General features: G+C 36.2%; 1 protein-coding gene across 1 annotated transcript in view; it reads right to left on the bottom strand.

The window, feature by feature from the left end:
- Aff2 (ALF transcription elongation factor 2) overlaps positions 1-26,426 on the bottom strand; it is a 495,719-nt gene that overhangs the window by 75,426 nt on the left and 393,867 nt on the right. Inside the window, exon 8 of the mRNA XM_052170362.1 lies at positions 15,181-15,215. Within this exon, the coding sequence (XP_052026322.1) occupies positions 15,181-15,215 (35 nt within the window). The remainder of the gene's footprint in view (positions 1-15,180; positions 15,216-26,426) is intronic.

Below are 26,426 nucleotides of genomic sequence, written 5' to 3'. Positions count from 1 at the left end.
AAATCAGCTTTCATTATTGCAAGCATAAGGACAATCCTTGTGGAAAAAAATCACAGAAACCAGCTCTAAAAATTGCTGTATAGTTCAAAATTTACTTGTGTGAGTTTTACTTGCTGAAACACAGTATTTTTTTTCAGTATTCTTTGTATACATTATTATAAAGTGAGCATACTTTTCCCCATCATTAAAATATTACCAGTGGTTTGAATCGCTTACATATCCATGACAAAATGAAAGGAATCTTGTTTAGTTGTTGGGTTATTTCTTAAACACATGTCATGTCATGAGAATATCTATGACCTAGTGTGTCAAGCCTGGGTGAATAATAACTTCATTTGCCCTGATTATTTTGGAGTTATATAACTTCTGTGACTAGCAGTCAAAGAAAAAAGTTATGGAAATTTACTTCCTATTGTGATGGTGAACTGTGACAGGAAAGAGTAGGGAAGAGGGAACTCTCAGACTCCCTAACTCCCAGAGGGAAGCAGGAGTCTGGCCTTACTGGCCTCACTGCTTCATATCCAACCCTGTTTATGTCTAAGTGTAAAGATGGCCTTTGAAAAATAGGAACTATCATCTATCATTTATATTTTCATGGTTTCTTATTTGTTTCCTTAACTCATGTGATAAGAATGTGCTTTGGCATTTGTGGAAATGCCTAATGAAAATGATATCAAGTGAAACTGAAACTGCCCATATGCCCCCCATCCAAAATGGGGACAGAGTAAAAGAATCACCTAAAGTGGTTACAGCAGTAATTAAAAGTACTTACTTGTATCAGCTTGCATTCTTGTAGAATGATAATATTGTGGCTTAAATAGGAAATGTGTCCCATAGATACACATGTTTGAACACTGTGTCCCTAGTTGGTAGTCCTGTTTGTGGAGATTTTGGAACATTTTAGGACAGGAGGATTGTGGGAGGAATGTGTCACTACTGGCATCCTTTAAGAGTTGATACCTTGCCCCACTTTCAGTTGCCCTTTCTACTTCTCTTATGCAGTCAAACTCTGATCTCTTAGCTTCCATCTACTGTAAGCAGGCCTTGCTTATCATTATGGATATGTCTTCCTCGGGAGCCTTAACAAAATAGATTCTCAGGTTTCTTTGACAAAATTCAGCAAAACCAGAACGGGGAAGTGGGAAGGGGTGGGTGGGAGGACAGGGGGAGAGAAGGGGGCTTACGGGACTTTTGGGGAGTGGGGGGCTAGAAAAGGGGAACTCATTTGAAATGTAAATAAAAAATATACCAAATAAAAATATATTAAAAAAAATAAAATAAAATAAAAGTCTTGGAATGAACAGGAATTCAAGGCCCATACCTAAACATAGTAAAAGCAATATACAGCAAATCGGTAGCCAACATCAACTAAACTGAGAGAAACTTGAAGCAATCCCACTAAAATCAGGGACTAGACAAGGCTGTCCTCTCTCTCCATATCTTTTCAATATAGTACTTGAAGTTCTAGCTAGAGCAATTAGACAACATAAGGAGGTCAAGGGGATACAAATTGGAAAGGAAGAAGTCAAATTATCGCTATTTGCAGATGACATGATAGTCTACTTAAGTGACCTGAAAACCTCCACCAGAGTACTCCTACAGCTGATAAACAACTTCAGCAAGATGGCTGGTTATAAAATCAACTCAAGTAAATCAGTTGCCTTCCTATATTCAAAGGATAAGCAGGCTAAGAAAGAAATTAGGGAAATGACACCCTTCAAAATAGCCACAAACAATATAAAGTATCTTGGTGTGACTCTAACCAAACAAGTGAAAGATCTATATGACAAGAACTTCAGCTCTCTGAAGAAGGAAATCAAAGAAGTCCTCGGAAAATGGAAAAATCTGCCATGCTCGTGGATTGGCAGGATTAATATAGTTAAAATGGCCATCTTGCCAAAAGCAATCTACAGATTCAATGCAATCCCCATCAAAATCCCAACTCAGTTCTTCACAGCGTTAGAAAAAGCAGTTCTCAAATTCATCTGGAATAACAAGAAACCCAGGATAGCTAAAACTATTCTCAACAACAAAAGAAATTCTGGGGGAATCAGTATCCTTGACTTCAAGCAATACTACAGAGCAATAGTGTTAAAAACTGCATGGCACAGTGACAGACAAGTGGACCAATGGAATAGAATTGAAGATCCAGAAATGAATCCATACACCTATGGTCACTTGATCTTTGACAAAGGAGCCAAAAACATCCAGTTGAAAAAAGATAGCCTTTTCAACAAATGGTGCTGGATCAATTGGAGGTCAGCATGCAGGAGAATGCGAATTGATCCATTCTTATCTCCATGTACTAAACTTCACTCCAAGTAGATCAAGGACCTCCATGTAAAACCAGACACACTGAAACTAATAGAAAAGAAACTGGGGAAGACCCTTGAGGACATGGGCACAGGGGAAAAGTTCCTGAACAGATCACCAATATCTTATGCTTTAAGATCAAGAATTGACAAATGGGACCTCATAAAATTACAAAGTTTCTGTAAGGGAAATGTAGATCAAAACAACCCTGAGATTTCACCTTACACCAGTCAGAATGGCTAAAGTCAAAAACTCAGGAGACAGCAGGTGTTGGCAAGGATGTGGAGAAAGAGGAACACTCCTCCACTGCTGGTGGGGCTGTAAGATGGTACAACTACTCTGGAAATCAGTCTGGAGGTTCCTCAGAAAACTGGACATGAGACTTCCAGAGGACCCTGCTATCCTCTCCTGGTCATATACACAAAGGATTCTCCGTCATCCAATAAAGACACATGCTCCATTATGTTCATAGCAGCCTTATTTATAATAGCCAGAAGCTGAAAAGAACCCAGATATCCCTCAAAGGAGGAATGGATACAGAAAATGTGGTATATTTACACAATGGAATACTACTCAGCAATTAGAAACAATGAATTCACAAAATTTTTAGGCAAATGATTTGATCTGGAAAATATCATCCTAAGTGAGGTAACCCAATCACAAAAGAATATACATGGAGTGCAATCTCTGATATGTGGATATTAATTAGCCCAGAAGCCCTGAATACCCAAGGCACAAATTGCATAACAAATGACTCCCATGAAGAAGTATGGAGAGGGTCCTGATCCTGGAAAGGATTGATCTAGCATGGGAAGGGAATATAAGGACAGAGAAAAAGGAGGGAGGTGATTGGAGAAGGGATGGAGAGAAGAAGGTTTATGGGACATATGGGGAGGGGGGATCCGGGAAAGGGGAAATCATTTGGAATGTAAACAAAGAATATAGAAAATAAACATATTAAAAAAAAGAAATCAGAAATTATCTGTTTCCTGGTTTAGTTTCTGGTTAAAATGATTCATGTCTATAGTTCTTAGTCCTGCAAAAAGTAGTTAACATAATAAGTTATCATCACAAGCTTTTAACTTTGAACACACTGATTTACTCTTTGGAGCTTTGTGCTAGTATAGAGATGTGCATCATTTCTATAGGCTGGAGAGATGGCTTAGCAGTTAAGAGTACTGTTCTTTTGAAGGTCCTGAGTTCAAATCCCAGCAACCACATGGTGGCTCACAACCATCTGTAATGAGATCTGATGCGCTCTTCTGGGATTTCTGAAGACAGCTATAGTGTACTTACATATAATGAATAAATAAATCTCAAAAAAAGAATGTCTTTAAAACGAAAAGGAATAAAAATAGCCCTACTATGCTTATGCTCTTTTTGGATAAAATATATTCAGAAGAAAAATTGTGTCTATGGAAAAATTATTATTATAGCTAAAATATTGTTATATATAATGACTAAAATTCCTTTGAGCAATATGGAAGAAAATGCAAGGAAGTCAATAAATTGTCAATCAAGAATGCATGAAACTACTAGAGATCAGATGCTTAGAGATCTACATGAGTTGATATTTACGCAAAAGTGTGCAGAGAAAGATTAGTCAGATATAATCAGATTTGATGTCTATGCTTTGGAAGCCATTTAAAAAGGGTACCCTATAACCACTCTTTAACTTTAGCTTATAACTTTGTAAAGTAAATAAATCTCTTTCAAACCTTCTTATTTGTATCCACATTTCATTGTTCTACACTTACACATCAAGCATAGAATGCACATTTTGGGATTTCAGCACCTTGACATTTGTTACTACTCATTTCTCTCTGGTATTTTCTGCCACTGTAAAAAAAAAATGGCCTTTCTCCTAAGCAGCCTCTGAGTTGCAGACATTGCTTACAGCACAGTACCTGCTTTCTTCTTTTAGAACCTTTTGAAAGTGTTATTCTGCTCTCTTGAATGGCTTGTACTCCCACAGTTTATCATGGGACTCCTACTGTGGCCTGGAGAGCTGCTTCGAAGCAATTGCTCAGTCCTTCATGTATACCTCACAGGATGCTGTATGAACTTCAATCACAGACCTAACCTGTTTACATTTCAGTGCAATGATTTGTGAATTTCCCTACCAGACTGTGAGGATTGCCTGGACCATGATCTTGTCTGACTCATCCCTCTAGAAATTGTGTTAGGCATATGATAGGTACATTATTAGCATTTGTTGAAAGAACAAAGGTATGTGGCTTGCCTGAGTTTTTAACAGATCAGCTATGTGACTCTAGAGTTTTGACAATTTTCTCAAAGATCACTGAATGGGGTCTGGAGAGAGATAGCGCTATGGTTATTAGTATTTGCTGCACAGTCATGAGAAGTGGAGTTCAGATCCCAACACTCATATAACAAACCAAGCATCCTACAAATGTCTGTAACTACAGTTCCATGGGATCAAATGTACTCTTCTGTTGTATGCTTGCACAGGTACATGTTCATACACATATGATCATGCAGGCATAAACATATCATACATACACAAATAAATAAAATGCATTTTTAAAAGAGAAGATAACAGAATGGCAATGTCAAAATATAATTCTTGGTGTAACTGATGAATTTAAAAATGATTTATTTGAATAACACTACATGGAATTGTCCATTCCTGTTGTACAGAAGACACTAACCAGCATGACAAGAAACTAAGGATGCAGTAGATCAGTCCCTATTATAACCAAGAAAAAGCTAAATAAACTATCTTTGTTTGCCTTTTATTGACTTTCAACATCATTAATTCTACAGATGATGCAGAGTAATATACTATTAGTGTCCCAGTAGATTTACTGTAGATAACACCTCTGCTTTATGAGTCATGGTGATAAAAATTCCCTGGGTTACTGTTCAAAGACTTTGAGGCCACTCTTGCTGAAAGCACTATTTGGTACTTCAGATGGCTAACAGTGACTAAAATAGGCTTAAAATCTTAACTTCTCTGTCATATCATATGATATCATGTTTCTTTTGTTACATTAACATTTTTTTGCTCAGATGCTGTGTGATTAACTGTACACATAAACATATTTACAAGGAAAAATTCCCTAGTTCATTTTCTTTCCTTTCAATTTTAAAGATGTGAAGATAATAGTAACTAAGATATTTTTTAAGATGTACAAGGATAATAAGAATAACCATAGTTTCACATCCCATCACATTCCAGATTATCAGCCACACAGTAAGTGGTCTCTAGTCATCACACATTTCCTTACCTAAATCCTCTATCTTTCCCCTTTGCCTAAGGACAAAAGGTGATTGAGTCTTTGCTGAATGACAGTGGTGTTTTCCAGATATTATCATCATCCTGTTTTGCTGACATCCTGATGAAATCTTTTCTCCTTCTTCAGGAATTTATTCTGTATTTACTGGGTCCTTTTTATGTGACACTTATTTGAATCTGGGTTTGTTAATAGGACCTTTGGATTGTTGTCATTTACAAAATGTAGCTTAATTTCCTTAAAAGGTCTTGCTTTTACAACTTTAGGCTTATTTTGAAGTCTCACAAATTTAGAAAAAATTAACATCAGGATGTTAATTTGCTGCCTAAAGAGGTATGTTTTTCCTAAAGTTTTTGAAAGATGGGGTTATAATAATGGAGCAACAAAAGTGCTTAAATCCTCATACTTACTCTTTTCAGATATAATAAACATCATGTAACAAGTTGGTCTAAATGTTAAAGTGCCTTTTAATTTCATCAGTCATTAGCTATTAACACATTTGGCCCTACTTTTTGAAGAAAATGAACATCTATTCAAAGTTATATAATATGACTTTTAAAATCTTTGAAGTATTTCTAGCCTTTTAAAATCAGTGTATTGACTTCTGAGCAAAGAAGTGAGATCTCCACCTTCTCTCTGGAGGGGACCAGCTAAGAGCACACAGGGCCTAAGATCAGTGAAGCAGCTGGGACTGAAGTCTTCCCACTGCCATTGGCACCAGGGAACCAGGAGACTCTACTTCTGTGCACAGCACACCAGGAGAGAGTGATCTCCCAGCAGTGCTTTCACTTCTGAGCACAGAGGTGAGATCTCCCCCTTCTCTCTGGAGGGAACCAGCTAGTAGCACACTGGACATAAGATCAGTGGAACAGCTAGGACAGAAGTCTTCCCGCCGCCATTTGCACCAGGGAGCTAAGTGACTCCACATCCTTCTGTGCACAGCCCACCAGGAGAGAGTCATCTCCCAGCAGTGCTTTCACTTCTGAGCTCAGAGGAGTAAGGACACAGGCTTACAGGCCCACAGGAGGAAAAAACTCCAGCCAGAGACAACAATACCAACTAGCACCAGAGATAACCAGATGGTGAAAGGCAAGCACAAGAGCCCTACCAACAGAATCCAAGGCCACATGGCAACATCAGAACCCAGTTCTCCCACCACAGCAAGTCCCAGATACCCCAACACACTGGAAAAGCAAGAGTTGGATTTAAAATCATATGTCATGATGCTGATAGAGAGCTTCAAGAAAGACTTACTTAATTCCCTTAAAGAAATACAGGAGAACATCAGTCAACAGGTAAAAGCCCTTAAAAAAGAAACACAAAAATCCCTTAAAGAATTACAGGAAAATATAATCAATGAAGGAAATGAACAAAACCATCCAGGATCTAAAAGTGGAATTAGAAACAATAAAGAAATTACAAAGTAAGACATCTCTGGAGATAGAAAACCTTGGAAAGAATTCAGGAGTCATAGATGCAAGCATCAACAACAGAATACAAGAGATAGAAGAAAGAACATCAGGTGCTGAAGATACCATAGAAAACATTGACTCAACAGTTAAAGAAAATGCAAAATGCATAAAGCTGGTACCCCAAAACATCCAGGAACTCCAGGACACAATGAGAAGACCAAACCTATGGATTATAGGTATAGACTAGAGCGAGGATTTACATCTTAAAGGCCTAGTAAATATCTTCAACAAAATTGTAGAAGAAAACTTCCCTAACCTAGAGAAAGAGATGCCCGTGAATATACAAGAAGCCTTAATAACTCCAAACAGACTGGACCAGAACAGAAAGTCCTCAAGGCACATAGTAATCAAAGCACAAAATTCACTAAACAAAGAAAGAATATTAAAAGCAGTAAGGAAAAAAGGGCAAGTAACTTATGAAGGCAGACCTATCAGAATCACACCAGACTTCTCACCAGAGACTATGAAAGGTAGAAGATCCTGGGCAGACCTCATACAGACCCTAAGAGATCACAAATGCCAGCCCAGGCTACTATACACAGCAAAACTCTCCATAGATGGAAAAACCAAGATATCCCATGACAAAAACAAATCTATACAATATCTGTTCACAAATCCAGCCCTACAAAGGATAATTGATGGAAAATGCCAACACAAGGGGGGAAACTACACCCTAGAAAAAGCAAGAAAGTAATCTTCTTCCAACAAACCCAAAAGAAGATACCCACACAAACATAAAAATAACATAAAAAAAATCTGGAAGCCACAATCACTATTCCTTAATATCTTTTAACAGCAATGGACTCAACTCTCCAATAAAAAGGCATAGACTAACAAAATATTTCTCATGTAAATCTTCAATTTTATCAGAAAATGTTTATAATTCCCCTTTTAATTAATTTAGTAATGTTTTTATGTCTACCATTTTATCTGCATTATTTTTCATTATAATCTTCAATTTTAATATGTCTTTCTGTATACTTCCTCTATTTTATCAGAAATGTTTTCAATGTAAATCTTTGATTTTAATCACAAATGTTTCTAATTCCACCTTCAATTAATTTAGAAAGAGTTTTTATATCTAGCATTTTTATGTAAAATTTTCCATGAAATAATTACTTTTAACGTGTTTTTCTATGTATTTCTTGAATTTTACCAGAAATAATTTCCATGTAAATCTTTAATGTTATCTGAAAATGTTTATAATTCCACCTTCAATCAACTTAGAATTATCTTGTTTTTTTTTTCTTTTTGGTTTTTTGGATTTGTTATTTTGTGTGTGTGTATGTGTGACAGGGTTTCTCTGTATAGCCCTGGCTGTCCTGGAACTCACTCTGTAGACCAGGCTGGCCTTGAACTCAGAAATCCACCTACCTCTGTCTCCCAGAGTGCTGGGATTACAGGCGTGCACCACTACCACCCAGCAACTTAGAATCACCTGTCATTTACACCTATCATTTTATTTATATAATTTCCATGATAATCTTTAATTTTAACATGTTTTTCTATATATTTCTTCAATTTTATCAGAAATATTTTCCATGTAAATCTTCAAGTTTATCAGAAAATGTTTATAATTGCATTTTCAATCAACTTAGGAATTCTTTTAAGCCTACCATTATTATATCTATATAAAATTTTCCATGATAATCTTCAATTCTAGCATGTTTTTCTAAAGTTTTCTACAATTTTATCACAAATATTTTGCACATAAATCTTCAATTCTATCATAAAATGTTTCTATCCCATATTTCAAATAATCTAGCAATGTTTTACCTGTCTACCACTTTACTCTTTAATTTTCCATGAAAATTGTCAATTTTAACATGTTTATCTGAAATATTTTCCATGTAAATTTTTAATTTTGTCATAAAGTGTTTTTACTTCTCTTTTCAATAAATAAAAATGTTTTATTACAAAAATAATAAAAAATCAAATCAAATCAGTGTGTTTGTTCCTAAATGGTAGTGGCCACAGTGTGCAGTGTATAGAAACATGGGGTTCTGAGCAGTTACTTACCAGAGTTTCAGTTGTCTCCTCTGAGCTTTTGCATATAATTTCTCTCAAATTCCAGGGGTGGGGGTACCTGGAAACTTGCAGAGCTTTTACTAGCTGTGAAGATAAACTCTGAAAACTTTTGCATCTAATTGTAGCTATTTTTACCCTATAAAGATACATATATTTTTACTGTCTAATTTTATATAGCTGTTTAAAGAAATATTTTTGCTGTCTTCTCATTAATTGCCTATAAATAGAGATGATTAGAGATTGACTAGAGATTTATGAAGCATACCAGTGTGTGTACTTCACTGTTAAGGTATGAGTGGACCAGGTAATATTAAGGTATGAGAGGAACCTCCCTCTCCAGTGTGGCACATTGGAGACTACAGGTCTTTGCCATACCTACATGCTCCATATTCTCACTGTGGTATACACCAGATGTTTGCAATCCTTAGAAATGACTTAGAATGTGACACTAAAAGAAATCCAGGAGATATTTTGTAACTCCATGACTTGGAGTTTTCTTTACTTTCCATGAGACCCTTTGAAGAAAGTATGCTTAATTCAGGAACTGTCATTAAAAACTGGGTATGAATTATTAGGGCACTGGATTTCTCAAACCACCAATGGAGGCAAGGCCTCTGTGTGGCCACTTACTTCATATGGATTTATTTTTCCATTCAACATCCCATGATATATTTTCCAAAGTAAACATGTCCTCTGGCCAAACACATTTGGGAAACTCTTGGTAAAACAAATCTCATTTGAACAGGACTTCTCTGATCATATATTATATGAATATGCACAGTAATGTTTTGTCTCTGTGCTTAACCTGCATTGTTCTGTAATCATATTGTTCTAAAGACAAACCCCTAAGATTAGTATTTGGTAGAACTCAGTTAAGAACCCATTGTTTTATCACTATGAAGGAGGGTGATATATCCATTTCATTTCTACATATCTACAATATGTATGCATGCAAAACCATTCAAAATGAATCTCTGTAAACTTATATTAGGGATCAGTTCAGAGTATCAGCCCAACATACTGAGAGCTACAATTATTTTCCACCCCATAGGTCTCTTTTAACATATAATTATATAGGTTCTTGTCCTTTAATTCTCAAATGTAGAATATAGAAATGATGGATGGAGATACAGTCATGTCTGTGCATACAAACCAATCAGACTTTTTAAAAACTATAATTATATGGGTTATTGCGCTTCAATTCTCAAATGTAAAATTTAAAAATGATGGATGAGGATTTATGTGTGCCTCTCTGTGTATAAATAGTTGATATATTTATATATAATGATTGTAGCATATGTATATGCTACTTCAAATTGGATTAAAGATGATCTAGAATAAACATATTTATGAAACATGTTTTGGGCTTCTGCTTTTATTAAGGTTTGCTGAGATGTGGAGCAAAAAAGGATTAAGTTTAATTTCATGTGATAAACTAATATCAACCTCAGGACTTGAACCCTGGTATATTAATATTTCCTTGGTGTTTAAATGGCTAAAGTACTAATTAATTGTTCGTGTTCATTAGAAGATAAGAGTTCTTTAGTCCTATTTGACTCTACCAAGCTAATTTCTTTGACTTGAGTTTTTAACTTGGTCCTTCACAACCTACACACCATTGGACAGTCAGAATTCTTTATACCCACAGCAACTCCTCAAACCAGCATCTTAAACCAGTGTAGTATTTATATTTTGATGGAAATGTTTCTTCTTCCCCCTTTCTACCCCTAACTTTAACAATACTAAGCTCTCTTCTGAGAGTTCCTTCCTTGATCTTTCACTTCCTGCATACCAGAGGCATCCATCACTCTATCTTCTACTTAGTTCTTTACAAAAGGATTTTTTCTTTATTGATATATTTTTAAATTACATTTCAAATGATTTCCCATTTTCTGGGTCCCCACTCCCCGCAAGTCCCATAAGCTCTCTTCCCTCCCCCTGTTCCTCCATCTACTCCTTCCCACTTCCCTGTTCTGGTATTCCCCTATACTGTTGCACTGAGTCTTTCCAGAACCATGGGCCACTCCTCCGTTCTTTTTGGACATCATTTAATATGTGGATTATGTCTTGGGTATTCACTGCTACTGGGTGTTCTACTCCTCAAGAATAGGACTGGTGTCAGATTTACTCTTAAATCTCTCAGCATCCATTACAATTCCTGGAATTCTGCTCTTAATAAAATGCTCATGGCATAAAATAATAAATAATAACACAAACAATGGCCAAGAAAAGTTTTCTGGGCTTTTTTTTTCAATAATGAAACCAACATATCTATAAGACAGATCAGTGTCCAAATAAAGCTGTAATTCCTTCATCCCAGTCGGGTCTGACTGATTTGTGAAAGGCAACCACCACATTCTGCACTGCTGTTAAAGTGTAAATGCAGGAGAAAATTTTATGCCTTCTCTCTTTTCCTCTCTTAACAGATGTCAACCTCAGTTAGAGTCAACCTAGTTTATTAGTGCATGGATTTTAGACAAAAGCAATTCACATTTTCATAAGTATACTATCACACATGTCTTAATAACAGAAATTAAGTTTTTCAAAAATATATGTGATAAGTCACATATGGTGGGAGAAATCTGTACATGTCTCAGGCCTTGTTATTACAATGACAATCTTGGGAATGATTGCTGCAGCACTTTAATATACAAATGAAAGTCTCTTCTCCTAACACATAACTGAGCTAGAGTTTTACCACACCCATCAAGTGTTGTTGCCACTGTGGTTCCATTATATAGAGAAATAAACCAGACATCCCTTGGCCTGATTGTTGATCTTAGGAGCAATCACTTTGAGTCTTACTGTCAGAAGTAATATTTAATGGTCAAAGTAAGGTCATGGTTATACATAGGGATATTATGCATTTACATTCCTTAGCCATATATGTGTTTATTCTCCTTTATATGGAATATTTACTATGTGGACCATAGTTTCCCCACAGTGATAGAAAGAACGTACACCCAGGAAGTTATTGAAAATAAATTGAATGAGTAGCTGAGAAATATGGAGGGGTTGAACTTTTAAAGAGGAAACTGCGCAAAGTGAGTGAACCTAGTGAATAGTTTGCTACAAGCCTAACAATTGTTTATATAGCCTTAGCTCGATGTAGAAGTTACATAATTTATGAAAACTGATATGATCTTTGAATTGTGAAAGACTAGCAGTACATTGTAGATAAATGTTCATTGCTTATTGAGATATCATTGCCTGATGATGGATCATCTACTCATTGGGTCCTCAGTGAAGAGTGAATTGCTTTGTCTGTAAGTATAAGTATATGATATGTCAGTCCCAGAAAATCCTGAACATCCAATAATGCTTCCTTAAATGTCTACTTACTGTTTAATATCCCAAAGTAAAAGGCTTGGTAGTTTAAGTGTCATCAAAAGTTGTTCTGCCTTTTCCTACCTGTCCAACTATTTTCCAAGATAGTGAACTTGTAATATGTAGACTTACATGGTAAGCACGTGTTGTTCCACACAGTATGTAGTCTTTGTTTTAACTATTCAACTTTGCCACTTCAGTATAAAAAATAATACAAATAATATGCAGATGAAGGATTGGATCTGTATTCCAGTTACAATTTCATGTGTAGATAATGATATAGGAAAGTCATGAAGTCATGTCAATTTTCACAAGTCATGAAATATCCTTATTATATTTTGAATTTTTCTAAATATTTGCCAAATTATACGCAAAACTACTATATAAAATCTCATCAAACATTCATCCTCACAACTCTGTGTTTATATTTCAGTCATTATTGATGCTACTAGACCTCAACTTCCACTGAACATGCATCAAACATTTCTAATTCATGTTCCAATAATGCAACCAAATGCTCATTTTAGCTAGAGACTTAAAGAACAGTACTAAGATGAAAAGCTTCTAGAAGGAAGAAGAGCACCATGGGTACATTTTTATACATGGCATAAATAAGAGTAACAGGGAATAGATGGGGACACAGTTACAACATATAAGCTCCTATTGCCTAATGGTGGCAACCTACTAGACTAGAGCTAACAGTTTTGTTAAGCCTCTGGGCAAGCTTCCCAGAAAGACCATTTTCTGAATTATGAGCAATCTACTCATTCATACAGAAAATTTGACACAAATTTTTATTTTTTGGGGGGCGGGTGTAGTGTACTGTATGTATCCACAGTCATTAGACATGAAGATCACTGCATATTAAACTTTATAAACTGGTTTGTTGTTCTTCTGCCAGACAATGTAAATAATGCTGTAGAATTTCTGCTTATGGAATGAGCTTGAGAAGATCATTTTCTTCTTGAAGTGTCCGTCTAATTGTGGCTGTCAATTGTATTTGATATTATGATTCCAAGTGCAAGGTACACTAAACTAATACTGCATTATTTAATTAGAAGATATTTCCAAACATTTAACTTTATTACTAAGTAGACCTTCTAAATGTAATTAAGAATAAGAAGAAAAAAAGAGTAAGAAGATCTACAATACATTGAGCCTTCTAAGTTTTCTATCTTCTTTTACAGTTTAAAGAGAAAGAAACTCCACTGTGAATTAATAAGAATTCACAAAATGTATAATTAGATGTAGGGCTAAATTTTTACAATGATCAGATAGAAAACAGATCCCAATTCAGGTTATTAGACTACGATGTAATGCAGCCCCATAAAGAGACAATGCGCTTTTATTTCCATGCAATAATGAAGCTTGAGCCATTTCCTGTTGGAAGAGTTTAAACTTGGAGCAACTGAGGGCAAGATTTATACTCCAAAAGCCCTTGTCTGACCCCTTGTGACCTGAAGCACACACCTGTATGCAACCTTACTGGAGAGAAGGGTTTAGTCTGACTATGGGGGTAAAACATCACTAATGGACCACCCAGGGATTAATCCCTGGCCACATTGGCACCATCTTCCAATTTGTGGAGTTGTCCAGATACAGGCTTACAGTAGAAGAACTAGCAGAGTATACAGATGGAAACATAGCCAGGGTTCAAAGAAGATTCTAATTTCAACCATACAAGAGTAAAAACTCAGCTACTAAACTGGCTTCCATAGGATCAGTACAACATAATACATTACCAATTATAGAGGGCCCTAAAAGGGCTACAGAGATTGATTTTGTCAGCTAGGCAAAATGAAACATAAGAGCACAGTATACATACAATACCTCTGGAAAATTAATCAGGGTTTTAGATTTAATGGTATGCTAAACACTTCCTGTATGATCTAGAAAAGCTAATTCTCTCACACTACAGAAACAACTTTTTATTCTTGACATAGTTAATCCATTTTCCAAAAACTATTAAAAAAATCAATGCATGCTCCATTTCTGTATTTTGTACTAGCTATAATAGAAGTTTGCTGGCATAAATTAACACATACTTTCTAAACATGTGATGGTTCTAGACCTGTAATAAACCAGTAAATACAGCAAGTCCTTCCTTGGACATGTCCCTGATCAGAATGTCACAAACCAAAATGACAGGACAGCCTCTCCTTTTAGTTTAAAAATCTCCCTTTTAGAAAAGACAGGATGCCTAACATGTACTATATTTAAAATAACAGTGTCTTATTTATAATTTGCATGTCCTACAAAACAGTTAAGTGACTGGTCTTTGTTAGCAACCATACTATACACCATTCAGTTAAATGTATTTTTATGAGCTTTTCATTAACAGAATACCAAATCCTTGATGCCAAGGCACCGCCCTCCTCAAGGGGCTGGCGATCACTTGGCACATGTTCAAGCATTTACATCTCTGTCATAGGTCCAAGGTTTGCAATTAAAAATGTGATCTTTATAGCATGAGAAAAACCCAAAGGCTTGAAGTAGTATGCATTGAATATGATTATAATAGTATTTGGCAGCTATTCTTGATAGCACATATTAATTTATGTAAACTATGTAAACTTGGGGCATTTTCTCATAAGGGACACATGGAAAAAATATAAGCTACTCCTTGCTCATTGGTGGGTGATTTACCCCTGTGTTTTGTTTTTGTCTTTAAAGTGTCATGAATAGAGATTAATCCAAAATATATGTCATTTATGACCTTATTTTTCTCCATGCACAGAGTTCATTAAAATTAACATTTTCAACTAGCAAAAATAATAACTTACTTCACAGAATTCTTAGGTTTTGCCTTTTCAACAGCCTGCAAACAGAGAGAAAAAATGCAATTAGACAATATTAACAGGCATAATCTTTGCAACTAGTAACCAAAACAATAAGCAGTATAAAATTAGAAAATGATTTTTAGAAACATTAGAAGTGAATTAAACAGGCTCCCATGGAAAAGCAGTGACACAGAAAACAATTTTCTTCCCCAGGGATGTAGTTACTTGTCTAAGTGCTCAGACACAGATGGCCATTGTCAGAACACCTGGCAAAGTTCAGCAGGCGCCATGCACATTGGTGGGTGCATGCATAGATCCGCCCTTCTTCACCTTTTCCTCTAACTTTACCCCAGGTGGGCCTGATTGAATTGAAATGACAGCATTGGGGGAGGGGGCAAAGAAATGGTTGTTCTATGGCAGGGGACCATTAACTTTAGCTTTCTTCTTGACATCCACCCATATCTGCACCCAGAGAGAAAGGCAAAAATAATGTTCATTTTCAAAATTACTTTTAGCGGTAGACATTACAAAAGGGCAAGGAATTCCCAACTACTGAGATCAGTTTCCTCCTCTTGGAACCTTTAGGAAAATACACACCAAATCTCAAAATGAGGAAATTTCTGGGCCTCATGGCCTGAGTCATCTAAGACGTGGAGACTGGTTCCAGTTTATTGCTGAACCCATTGATCTCTGTACAGTCCATTTATCATTCATGAAAAGAGCTAGTGATCTTCACAGTATATTAGAAGAAACAACTCAGATCATCCGTCAACAGCCCTCTTATTTCTGTTTCCCTCTCCACAGGGATTTCATCTCCTTCGATTGTTCTGGAATTAAAATGTTGCTAAGCAACACAGCTGGGGGCACTGATGGCAGAATGGCTACAGTCTATCAAACTGTTTAAGCACCTGGAGGGCCTAAGTGATGATTTTTCTATATATCTGTAGCATAATTATGTAATCAGAACTAAACCTGTACACTACTAGATTTTTCAGGCTATCAGAATAACATTTAATGTTATGGAGAGCAAAGAATCAGCCACTTGACCACCTTCAGGCTTGTTCAGACAATTTTAAACAATATCCATTAGGGGACCTTGTTTGTGAATTGTGAAGTGTGTAGAGTCCACGGGAGAGGAAGAGTGCTGTAAATTAGAACACTGAGGCAATCATTTTAACAGTGCTACTCTCATGCTGCACTTGACAGTGTAGCTGATCACCAGTGAGATGCAATATATTGAACTCTTCTAATCCAAGTCAATGCATTTAATAGCAGCATACAATTTCCAATGTTCATACATTAGTGTTGGGAATCTAAGCCCTTCTTACTTAAGTCTCAGTGTCTGTCACGATATAAAAACATCTGTTAATACTGGGCACTTACTTTGCCTTGATAGGCAAAAAAAAAAAAACATTTTCTTACTACCTGTGCCTGAGGTTTGTTTGTTTGTTTGTTTTTGTTTGTTTTTGTTTTTTTGTTTTTGTTTTGTTTTGTTTTGTTTTTTGGTGGGGGAGTCCTAGAAGAAGACAGTTAGGAAATGTGGCAACAGGTGAAAACAAGAACTGTGTCCGGCTTCTCCAATGTTATATCTAATTCATATCAAGGACATGTGAGACCATTCTTATGCAATGCATGAAAACAAAAGTTGCTAATACTGTTCCTCATGGATTCTGTCCGGTCAATAAAGAAAGGAAGAGACAGATGCTGTCAGGAAGTACAATGATGATCATTAACTTTTGCTGTGGTACTTATATTTGATCTATAGCAGTTTGCACACTCCCATCTGCCCCAATTTCCCTGCCTTCATGCATCCCTTCTCATCCCTCTCCTTCCCTTCTCCCCCTTCCTGCTTTCCTCCCCCTCCACTTCCTGTCGCTTTCCTCTGTGTTCTCTCTCCTTCCCCTTGCTTTTTTTTTCCTTTTCCTTTCCTCTCATTTTCTGTTACACCTCCCTCCTCCTGCCTGCTCCAGTTTCCAGCCAGCTATCTCAAGTCTGTCAGGTTAGGAATAAGGTGTGGTAGTCAGCTGAAAAAGCATTACTAAGGAAATCATATTAATTCAGTTTTCACAATTAAAATGCAAACAAATCCATCCATGAAGCTGTAAGTAATCATAACATGATAGGCACTGTTCCAGTAGTTTCTCTTGCTTGATGTGCTAAAGTGAGCATGGTACTGACAGATGAGGTAGAAGGGAGACATCCAACTGACAGTGCTTTGAGTAGGAGACACATTTTTTTTTGTTTTTTTTGTTTTTTGTTTTTTTGAAAATGTCTTCTCCCTCTTGTTTCACAAGTGGTAATTAGATTCAGTTGTTTTTCTCTGATCAGAAGAGTGTTACAGGCCAGGTCGTTCCAAACATACACCATTATATACAGCCACTGGAAGAATATAAGTTCATTTGAATTATTTTTTTTCTGGATTGCTTGGCTATCAAATGGAAATGTCTTATGCTTAGAGGTTCACATTTCCTTTGAAAGGAACTTACAATCATTTCAATGTTTCACAGTTAGAGCCAAATATACTTCTGTCATCCTGTGTGCTCATCATGGGGATTTTCTAAACTGAATGGTGACAGGGATCCTATGTCAGATGAGACATGACTCACAATTTATATTCTTCACATTTGCTGCAATTTGACTTTGTTATAGGCATGCTATGGGGGATTGTAATAGTAAGAAGATGTGGGGAAATGTTAAGCATTTTGGATGCAAATTATGCATGTCTTTAAGGCATAAAAGAATTACTCTACAAATTTTACAAGGAGAAAATTTTCTTCTTTGAAACAAGCAAATATAAAAAGGCAATCTCACATTCCAGATACATGTGGCAAGATGTGACACATGTAAAAGGAGGTAAATTAAAAGGAAATGACATACTATAACTCACCAAGCATTAAGAAAGTCACAACTAAATTTAAGTTTAAAAATGTACATTAAGCTAATTTAAACTGATTGGAAAAATGAATAGTCGATAGTTCAGTTATGTCACTTTAATTTAAAATGTCTATATGCTTTAAAAACCTATATTCTCTTTATATAGCAACATAATTTTATGACATGATATATATCTCAACAAGGAGGACATTCTCATGTAAGGAAGAATAATGAAATAATTTGAATCTAGAATGGAAGGATGAGAGTTGATGTGCTGTAAATAGTGCCCCATTTCTTGACATTGTCATGTGCAAATATATTGGGCTTTTTTTCATAGCTACCTTGAAGTACATGTACCTCCTGGGACATAGGTTAGACCTACCTGTTAGTAGAAGAATAAATTACTGAAAATGTTAATATGCTAAGTTGTGGTTCTAGTTTTGCTACTTAGGGTATCAACAACTCTGAATTCCAGTTTGTTCCCTTTGATAATGAAGTCAACAACCCCACTCTTTCTTTATTAGTGGCTATTGTTAGCATTCAACATTGATGGCTGGGATCAGAAATGTCAGTAAGGCTAAGAAAATGCCTGCACATCATTTGTGAATGCTTTCTACAAAGGAGTTGGTGAATTGAGGTTAATGGCAAGATTATTTGTGAATTTACTAAGTAGTAGTCAGGTTCCAGAAAAAAAACATATGTGCTTACTGCCATGAGAATAAGAAATACTATTATGCTTCTTTCTCCATATCAGGAATAGCTCTGAGATAAAAAAAAAAAATAATGCCCCTGTCTAGAAAGCAGTATTAACAGAAGACACTGGGGTACTGAGCAGACACCCAGGTGAAGCAGGTGATGGCTTTCTACCATTGCACAGGTGTGAATCTTCCATGATTCATGGAACTTGATGGCAGAACACTCATAGTAATGGAGGTAAGGTTGTGGGTCCCAAGCATGTTTACAATACCACTCAAATCTCTCTCTTCTTCCCTTTCCCTTCCTTTCTCCCACTCCTTTCTCTTAGTGAAGCCTAGGATGATTGATTGATCCTTCATGTCCTTTGAGCTAGACTCTTACTGCATAGCCTAATCTGGCATGGAACAAGTGATCTCCCTACTCCTGTCTTCCAAATGCTGTGATTACAAGTTCATGCCACCATACCCAGCTCACTGAATCCTCATTTTCAGAAATCTCTCTTTCTACAACTCACACCATCATGGATGATCTTCACTTTCACTACCATTTTATGCAAAGCATGTTGAAAAAGAACCATATGCCAGGGGGAAGGCACTTCTCTTATTCTAGAGAATGTTAATTATCTGAGTCATACCTCATTACCAGCATTGTACTATCCAAGGTATCCTGCTAAGCAACAAATTAATTTCCTCAGGATGGAAGATGCAGACTGGCTCATAGCTGCTTATTCATTAAATTTCCCATCTTAAAACTAAGAAATTTTTTTTCTATTTTCTATAGAGAAATCACTCATTGCACTAAAGCTAAAATTGATCAAGGACCATACAAGAAGCACATGATGTGGAGTTCTCATCACAGAAAGGAAGAAATGAAGCGCAGTAAGTGGTTACCTAGTGAGCACTACCTACCACAGCATACATAACATTTTGAGAAAGAAAATGCTACATGTAAGCAACTTAGAAAATTTGCTAGTCATTTTCTCCATAATGCTAAAACTTTTTCAAAATACTTTAGGGTTATTTTGACCTTGTGGTTGTGAAGAATTACAGTTCTTTTCTATTAGACCATAGAGAATTTAGAGAATTTTTGGAGGCTTTTCAGAAGAAAGGCCTGAATAGTTATATCCACTCTTGTATGTTATGCATCTTCTATGAATTATAGAAAACAAAGATAATGCTATATATTTCTTGTTGAGGATGTCAAGTGAGCACTCAGATGGCTTAGGGATATTGTCCCAGTGGACTCATTTAATGATATGTACTCAGGTACTGCTTTATTCTCAAATAAATAATATTCTTAGACAAATCTAAAATATTATATTAGTGTTTCTGTGCATAACTTTTACTTTCCCACTTAAATGATTTTCTCTGTCATTCTACAAGCATTTGTGCCTAAGTTGAATTTTTATTGCTTATCAGTATAAAGGGAAAATTCAATCATTCAGATAATTTCAAGTAACTGAACATTAGGCAATGCACCACTAAGACAGAAGTTCAATAATTTTATTGGTTTTATATTTTTTATTGCTACCTGTCTTAGGGTTTTACTGCTGTGAACAGACACCATGACCAATGCAAATTTTATAAAATACATTTAATTGGGGCTGGCTTACAGGCTGAGAAGTTCAGTCCATTGTCATCAAGGCAGAAACATGGCAGCATCCAGGCAGATATATGGAGCAGGAGGAGCTGAAAGTTCTATATCTTCATCTGAAGGCTGCTAGTGGAAGACTGACTTCCAGGCAACTAGAGTGAGGGTCTTAATCCCACACCCACAGTGACACACCTACTCCAACAAGACCATACCTTCTAATAGGGTCACTTCCTGGGCCAATCATATACAAACCACCACACTACCCATCTCTCTCTCTCTCTCTCTCTCTCTCTCTCTCTCTCTCTCTCTCTTCCTCTTTCTCAACGTTTCACATAGTTGTGCTGCAAGACACATTTATGTCCCAACCAGAGATATACATTGGTAAATTTCACTGATTACCTTAGTTCAACAAAGAACGCCTTTATTGACAAATGGACTCATCAGCAAGGAATTCAGGTGGCTTCAAACCAATGCCTACAGAACTAGCTAAATCACCTGAAAAAAATGTATACTAAGAACACTTGCCCAAATATAACAATGTATTTCACTTGGATGAGGAAAACAAGAAGAGACATTTTATCCTGGAGACAGAGGTTTTAACTATTTAAGGCATATAACATAATGTATATACAGTCAGGAGGAAAGAGTAAAAAAAATCTCACTCAACTTGTGTAGAACCTGAACTCTTAGCTATATTCCTGACTCTATATCCAGGGACTAGGAAGATGCCACTTATTGCTGTACTTTCAGTGGAACCTAGAAGCAAACATGAAAACTGTACAATATATATAGGAGGCAGGAATAGAATGTTGGAGGAAAAATAATGTAAGTTTGTGCTCTATTGTATACTTAAAATGTTTATGCTTTTTGCTCTTGCTATAAATAGAAAACTAAATATAGAAGCCTATGAATGAGGCAAACTCTCTGTTCCATTCAGAACATGTTCCACCATCATGTTTAAAGCTTGTCTTGTGGCTTTTCTAGCAGATGGTCAATACTTGGACAGAGTGTAGGGTTAGAACATGTTTGACACCTAGACCAAGCCTCATTTCTTTCATTTCAAAGCCAGCATATCAATTTAAACATCTTATATCTTTAATTTGGAAATATTTTATTACTAGTATTTATGGGAGATGGTCATATTTCTGTAAATAGGCTAGAATTTTGATTAAAATCAAAGCTTGGAAACTTCCCATAAACTCAGGCACATGTGGGACATTTCCCAGAGCTTGCTTACTAATGATTCCAAGACCCAACTTCCAGGCTTCACCCATGCGTTAAGACAGAAGTTAGGGAGAAAAAGAGTTTTAAGAAAAGTAGCACAATTGAATTAAACAGAGTATGGTGATATCAGAGACATGATGATCACTGCTCTTTGATCGCTTTCTTCAGCTTAGGGTCAGTGACAAAAGAAATATGGTCATATCTCTTCCTTCAAACACTTCGGTTCAGATATTCATATTGTGTCTGTAGCTTCTCAGAAGTGGCAGATCCATCTACTGCCTTACATTTTACAGAGACAAATATGTGCTGTTTTTCTGTGTTTTTGTAGATGGAAAGTCCACGATCATCTTGTCATATGTGAATATAATCTATTCAGACAGTAAAAAAATTATTTGTTTCAGCTTGGATCTAGGACAAGCACTTTGTCATGACAAATATCTGATTTAAATTTACTATGAAGAAAGTATCATGCTAAGCAAAAGAAGTGTTTGCAATAAAAATGTCCATAGATGGACAATTTATAAAGTATCATGAACATAACTAGGACATGGTCACAACTGATGATATGACAAACACACCATTTAAAGTGGTTGTACTTCCATTATACTTTGCATGCTCAAGGCATTCGATATATAGAGATAACAAGCCAAAATATTTGGTACTAAAAATGGAAAAAACATAATTACAATGAAGAAATTCAGCATATGGGCTCCTAAATAGTTACAGACAAGCCAAAAGTATTTTTAAAAAAATCATACCATACAAGCCTTAAGCAGTTTGTTTTATTAATCTAGTCTCTATGCTAATACAACCAAATGGGAAACACGGTCTTGGGAATATGAAAGCCAATGCTATTCTATTAACCTTGTATGTTATCCTATTTGCTTTCTTTTCTTTAATGAATAAATTAAAATGTCCTGTCTTTCTCTAATTACTGGGTAGTTTTAGTATGACAATGTATGGATTTTATTCAGTTACATTCTGTAACCTCAATAGCTTCAACTCTATCATTTTGTGGACATTTCAATGAAAGGCAATGACAGATAAACTGTTTACATTAAAAGAGTCTATTAAACTTATTTTGCAGCCAGTTTCAAACTAATCCATCTGCTGTTTCTCTTGCTCTGACAGGCTGATCTCTCTTGCTGTGTTTGCCTTATTGATGTCATTATAGAAGAGGCCTTCCCTAGCCTTTCTGCTGATAACAAAGTAAATGGAAATGTGGTGAAACCTTGGGGAGGCAACAACTTGTTCAGCCCGATGAGGGAGAACTGTGGCCACAAAACAGGAATGATTACAGCAGGGAAGAGTATCTGTTGTCACAACTAATATATTCACCACAGCATATCAACTCCAAAAGAACCAGTGGATAGCACAAGTAAAATGCATTGCATTGTTTTCACTAGCAATTTTTCTACATAAAAAGAGGCTTTCAGTTTCCGTTGGCTGATATATTTGGGAAATTCAGTATATGTATAAGCAGCTCATGCAGAACCTGCCAGAATGTCCAAGGTTTGCACTCTTAGCAATTTTGTACCATTTGAAAGGATTTAAAAAGTAGCAACCTAGCCAGCAGTAGCCCAGCAACAAGCAAATGGCTCATATATGAAACTAAAATCAAGAATCAGAATTTAAAGAAAACTTTTATATGTGTGAGGTTGTTCAAAATCTACAGAAATAACGACATAAAATAATGAAGTAAAGGTTAGAACCTAAGAAAATATTTTCCTATGAAGCTGGCATGTTGGAAATGGAGCTCTGCCATCATATTCTTGTTGAAAAGTACACACAATCTCCACTAACAGGCATTGAACTGGGGAATTGGGTACAAGTTTCAGACTATTAGGAGAGCTCTTACATAACCAAAGAAATTTGGGTATGTTGGAATTACTTAGATAATATATCCAGACATTAGAATGCTTTGCTCTCAAAGAAATTTTAGATTGTTTGGCTATTTACTTTTTTTAGAAAAATTAAAACAAGTTAATACAAACATTTTTCTGAATATAGTCTGATTTGGCCCCTTTGGATAATATTTTCTAATTATATACATCTAATTTATTAGGGACCACATGCTTTTAAACCCCTAACAAACACACCACCATCCCAAGGCTTAGCTACATTTCTTTGGCTAATCTGAGTCATTAACTGAACATTTCCAGTCACATTAATTGTCTTGAACTTCTAAGTGGGCTAACTAAAGTCTCTGGTTTCAGTATGATTCATATTAATAAAAAGATAACATTACTATTAAAATGTCTTAATGGCAATTTCTAGAAGTGTGTGTGTGTGTGTGGGGGGGTGTTTCATGTATATTCTGAGGTATATTGGGTTATGAGAGAACCGTGTCCATATCTGAGTAGGCTTCAGATGCTGAGCATGACAGAACATCCTGCCTCCAGAAGATAGCAGACTACAAGCTTGGAGCTAGGTAGGTCAAAATACTATCAATGCTGTCAATCAGTGAAATAATAAGCAGGTGATTACCTGGTTCTATGAACATATACTGGGCAAATTTTAGAGTCTGCTTCTGTGCATTTGAAAAGTCTTTAGAATCAGACAAATTCTAGAGTACTTAAATCTTTAAAGACAGCAATTTTAATAAACTTGTCAATACAATTCTGTTGCTTAAAAAAACAGTTGAAACTGATTAGCCTGCTTATATTGAAAGAGAAGCATAGGGTCTATATCTTTAGATCTTTTATTGAACTGCAAGCACAGCATCAATAACAGCTTCTCAGCTGTAAATGAAAATTGATTTCAGGTTTAACTCCTCATTTTCAGGAGTTCCTTTAATCCCAAGAAATGTAAGAAGAAAATTTTGACAAAAAGGGAAACAGAAGGTTTAGTCAGGGCCATGCAGAGGACATGCTATGTCCCCATTCGTATGCAACTCATCCCCTTGACTGAACACACCAGTGAGCTGATTGCAGCACCATTGTTTGCCCTGGCTGACTGACTTGAGAATGGACATTCAGTAAGTTTTGCATGGGGAAGACCAGAGGTGGAAATGTATCTGTGATGTCAACACTCTCAGATGACAATTAAAAATTCTATCAGCTGGGCAATGGACATCAAAACCATTCCATTGACATCTGCTTGTTTTGTTTTTATTTCTTTTAAACGCTGTATTGTTACAGAAATGATCACACACGCACTAAATACAAAGTATTGTTTCTGATTCCACTGATATTCTAGAACTTTCTAAAGTTCAATATGAATTCTCCGTGGTATTTATATCTTATTTGCTGCTTATTTTCTGAGGGAAACAGTGGAAATATGGAATTGCATAGCCTTTTAAGACAATTTATGGGGGAAAAAGAAGCTACTTCAGAAAAGGATGAGGCAAACTGAATTTACTCTGTGTGATTCAACTGTCCATCTACATCCGTTCTTGGAAGAAAAACTTCCAGAGACATGTAATTTTCTGGAGGACTTGATACAATATCATTGATGACCTTATTCCTGGAGATGCTGACTTAAAAGTTGTCAGGACTCAGGGGAGTTAAGGTCATCCACACTTGACAGATATCTTTGAATGCCAATTAGGACATTTAATCTAGTTCTTAGTAAAGCCTCTGGGAAGTGGTGGTACAAGCCTTTAATCCCAGCACTTAGGAGGCAGAGGCAGGCAGATTTCTGAGTTCGAGGCCAGCCTGGTCTACAGAGTGAGTTACAGCACAGCCAGGACTACACAGAGAAACCCTGTCTTGAAAACAACAACAACAACAACAACAACTGCCCCCCCCCAAAAAAAAACAAAAATAAAAAAAAGTAAAGCCTATGGATACCTAAGCCAGGAAGAGTAATGTCTACTCTGTTGTATATCTAAGAGAGAATTTCAGTGAATGCTAAATGGGCCACAAGGAAGCATAACTACATACTTGTCACACTTACAGCATACTTTCTCATAGCTAAGCTTTGTCTGATCCTCACAACACTACTATGAATTAGACAAGACTGTTTTATCCTAATTTACTTGCAGGAAATCTTAGACAGGATGTTTGCCAATTTCTTCAGTTGTGATATAATTAGTATGTATGAAGTAGGACATATTTTCAGGCTTCTTCATTCCAGAAACTATACTCCTAATGATTACATGTTTAATTTCTCATGGCCAGGCACACAGCTAATAAACATTAAGACAAGATAGATTTTTTTTCATTCAAGTTTGCCACATGCTGAGTATTTTTCATGTACCTAATTCAGCAGTTCTCTTTATCTTCCCATTCTTTATAAGAAGGGGAGAGTGGAGAGACCTACCATTTCAAAGCACTCTAGACTTTTTAGATAATCAGATGTAGCCATAACAATGATATCTTGTAAAGTGATGAGTACCCGCTGTGCCCTAAGCTTTAGTGTCAAGTTCTTTGATATGTATTGGTCCATTATTTTTTCCTTGAATCTCCTAAGACTCAATAAGTAGGTAGTACTGTTATCTTTATTTTATAGAAATTAGATCTTTTGCTAGAATTCATTCAGTTTGAAAGTGATAAAACTAAAGAATATATGTGGTATGCACTCACTCATAAGTGGATGTTAGCCCAAAAGCTCAGAATACCCAAGATACAATTCACAGCCCACGTAAAGCTCAAGAGAAGGAAGACCAAAGTGTGGGTGCTTCAGTTCTTTTAAAAAGGGGAACAAAATACTCATGGGAGAAAATATGGAGACAAAGTGTGGAGCAGAGACTGAAGGAAAGGCCATGCAAAGACTGTCCCACCTGAGGATCCATCCCATAAACAGTTACCAAACCCAGACCCTATTGTGGATGTCAACAAGTGCTTGCTGACAGGACCCTGATATAGCTGTCTCCTGAGAGTCTCTGCCAGTGCCTGACAAATACAGAGGCAGATGCTCGC

The sequence above is a fragment of the Apodemus sylvaticus genome, chromosome X, assembly GCF_947179515.1.
Source record: "Apodemus sylvaticus chromosome X, mApoSyl1.1, whole genome shotgun sequence".
Lineage (NCBI taxonomy): Eukaryota > Metazoa > Chordata > Mammalia > Rodentia > Muridae > Apodemus > Apodemus sylvaticus.
The sequence above is the reverse complement of the archived record's forward strand: the minus strand, read 5'-3'. Positions and strand labels throughout refer to the sequence as shown.